General features: G+C 57.2%; 1 protein-coding gene across 1 annotated transcript in view; it reads left to right on the forward strand.

The window, feature by feature from the left end:
- The window catches only part of NECAP2 (NECAP endocytosis associated 2), a 9,828-nt gene extending 9,065 nt beyond the window's left edge, over positions 1-763 (forward strand). Inside the window, exons 6-8 of the mRNA XM_018574045.1 lie at positions 213-325; positions 491-599; positions 668-763. Coding sequence (XP_018429547.1) covers positions 213-325; positions 491-599; positions 668-763 — 318 coding nt within the window. The remainder of the gene's footprint in view (positions 1-212; positions 326-490; positions 600-667) is intronic.
- The last annotated feature ends 2,363 nt before the right edge of the window (positions 764-3,126 follow it).

Raw genomic sequence — 3,126 nt, forward strand, 5'->3', positions numbered from 1 at the left:
AATGTCAAAAACCCCCCCCCCCCCCCCACGCTGCAAGGGTTAAGTGCTCATTTTTGACTAGGCGACTGGAGTAAATCATCTTTCCTTTTACTTCCAGAACAGCTTACGAGAGATAGGCTCCGCCCCTTTTAGCAGGAAACGCGTCACCCCTAGTTGTTTTAAAAGGCCCGCCTCCCTCCTAGCTCCTCAGTTTTTTGTGTTTCCTCCGTCAGGGGGAGACATGTCACCGGAACGGGGGGGTGATAGGGGAAAGGACCTGCCTTAGAGGTGAGGACGCCGAGGGGTGGAAGAGGGGAGCACTGACCGTCGGGGGAGGAGGGATCCGGTGAGAAGTAGTCCTTTTACTCCGGCCCCCCCATACAGAAATGAACGCGCAGCCCTTGCAGCGCCGAGGCGGCACCCCTGTAAGGGTATGTTTTGCGGTTAGCCCGTTATCTGCGCCTTCGCGTGCCCTAATCGCTCACCTACCCTCCCTCTTTCCTCTCCTCAGGTGGGTGAAGCAACAGACAGAGTTTGCTAAACAGGCGCAGAACCCGGACACCGGACCCAAGCTGGACCTGGGATTCAAGGAGGGACAGACCATCAAGATCAATATAGCGGTACGCTCTAACCGGAGGGAGCTCCGTCTCTTTCTGTCTGTGATTGGCTCAGATATTTCTGCCTGAAGGTCCGATTCCACAAGCTGGACTCTGCATCGGGTCCTCCCCGGCTGCTGGGTGGAGATCCGTTGCGGAGTCGGCGCCGAGACTTCTCGTATCATTGAGGCTTTATCTTGTACATAAAGATTTGTGTCTTGGTGGGCAGTGATGGCCGGGCCTTGTGGTGGGAGAATTGTCCTTCACTTTCAGCAGGTGTGTCCCCCGTCCTCCATACTAGGGACGCACCGATACCGGTTTTTTGGTACCGATAAAAAAATTTCGGTACTCGCCGATACTAATAACCGAGTAACGGAAGCCAGGTGGCATCTAATGACTCGCCACCTGGCTTCCCGATTAGCCGGGCAGCAGGTAATGACTCGCCACCTGGCTTCCCGATTAGCCGGGCAGCAGGTAATGACTCGCCACCTGGCTTCCCGATTAGCCGGGCAGCAGGTAATGACTCGCCACCTGGCTTCCCGATTAGCCGGGCAGCAGGTAATGACTCGCCACCTGGCTTCCCGATTAGCCGGGCAGCAGGTAATGACTCGCCACCTGGCTTCCCGATTAGCCGGGCAGCAGGTAATGACTCGCCACCTGGCTTCCCGATTAGCCGGGCAGCAGGTAATGACTCGCCACCTGGCTTCCCGATTAGCCGGGCAGCAGGTAATGACTCGCCACCTGGCTTCCCGATTAGCCGGGCAGCAGGTAATGACTCGCCACCTGGCTTCCCGATTAGCCGGGCAGCAGGTAATGACTCGCCACCTGGCTTCCCGATTAGCCGGGCAGCAGGTAATGACTCGCCACCTGGCTTCCCGATTAGCCGGGCAGCAGGTAATGACTCGCCACCTGGCTTCCCGATTAGCCGGGCAGCAGGTAATGACTCGCCACCTGGCTTCCCGATTAGCCGGGCAGCAGGTAATGACTCGCCACCTGGCTTCCCGATTAGCCGGGCAGCAGGTAATGACTCGCCACCTGGCTTCCCGATTAGCCGGGCAGCAGGTAATGACTCGCCACCTGGCTTCCCGATTAGCCGGGCAGCAGGTAATGACTCGCCACCTGGCTTCCCGATTAGCCGGGCAGCAGGTAATGACTCGCCACCTGGCTTCCCGATTAGCCGGGCAGCAGGTAATGACTCGCCACCTGGCTTCCCGATTAGCCGGGCAGCAGGTAATGACTCGCCACCTGGCTTCCCGATTAGCCGGGCAGCAGGTAATGACTCGCCACCTGGCTTCCCGATTAGCCGGGCAGCAGGTAATGACTCGCCACCTGGCTTCCCGATTAGCCGGGCAGCAGGTAATGACTCGCCACCTGGCTTCCCGATTAGCCGGGCAGCAGGTAATGACTCGCCACCTGGCTTCCCGATTAGCCGGGCAGCAGGTAATGACTCGCCACCTGGCTTCCCGATTAGCCGGGCAGCAGGTAATGACTCGCCACCTGGCTTCCCGATTAGCCGGGCAGCAGGTAATGACTCGCCACCTGGCTTCCCGATTAGCCGGGCAGCATGTAATGACTCGCCACCCAACTTCCCGATTAGCCGAGCAGCATCTAATGACTTGCCACCCGGCTTCCCGATTAGCCGGGCAGCATGTAATGACTCGCCACCTGGCTTCCCGATTGGCCGGGACCGGAAGTACTCGTGCTCGGCATCGGAGCATTTGGGCGAGTACTCGCCAAAATACTCGGAATCGGCACCAAATCAATACTAGTATCGGTATCGGTGCATCCCTACTCCATACCAGAGCATTGCTTGGGTTTGGAGATTTGATTGCCGCCTGCTGATTGAGGGGCAGAGGAGTCCCACAGACGCAGATTTCCATCTGAAGGACTTTTTCTTGGAGCTTTCATTGGCTGTCTGTGATCACATGACCAGGAATGAGGCGCGGCTATTGGTAGGGGGTCACGGTTATCTAGTGATGTCATAGTCGTCTCACGTGACGGAGATCTTCTGGAGAAGAATAAGCTCATTGGAAGCAGCGGGATCTTCTCCTTCTCTAGACCCGTCCTGTCACGAGGTCCATTTTGTTGTATGCCGTCGGGTCTCCGGGGGCTTCGGGGATCCGTTTTATTTACAAAGATCCGTTCTGCTTTTCTTAGAACATAAAGAAGAAGGAAGGTGCCGCCGGTGGTAAACCAAGACCGCTGAGCGCAGGACCCAACAGTGACCCGTCATAGCCCCGAACTGGCATTTACACGTCTGCCACATGTGACCCGTCATAGCCCCGCACGGTCATTTACACGTCTCACATGCGACCCGTCATAGCCCCGCACGGTCATTTACACGTCTGCCACATGTGACCCGTCATAGCCCTGCACTGTCATTTACACGTCTGCCACATGTGACCCGTCATAGCCCCGAACTGGCATCTACACGTCTGCCACATGTGACCCGTCATAGCCCTGAACATTTCGTGGTTTCCACACTTGAAGTTGCATGTTGTGCGGCTTTTTGTCCCCTGATAATGGATCTGATCCGTGCCGCCATGTCCCC

This window comes from Nanorana parkeri, unplaced genomic scaffold (genome assembly GCF_000935625.1).
Source record: "Nanorana parkeri isolate BGI_ZX_2015 unplaced genomic scaffold, ASM93562v1 scaffold2694, whole genome shotgun sequence".
NCBI classification, from domain to species: Eukaryota; Metazoa; Chordata; class Amphibia; order Anura; family Dicroglossidae; genus Nanorana; species Nanorana parkeri.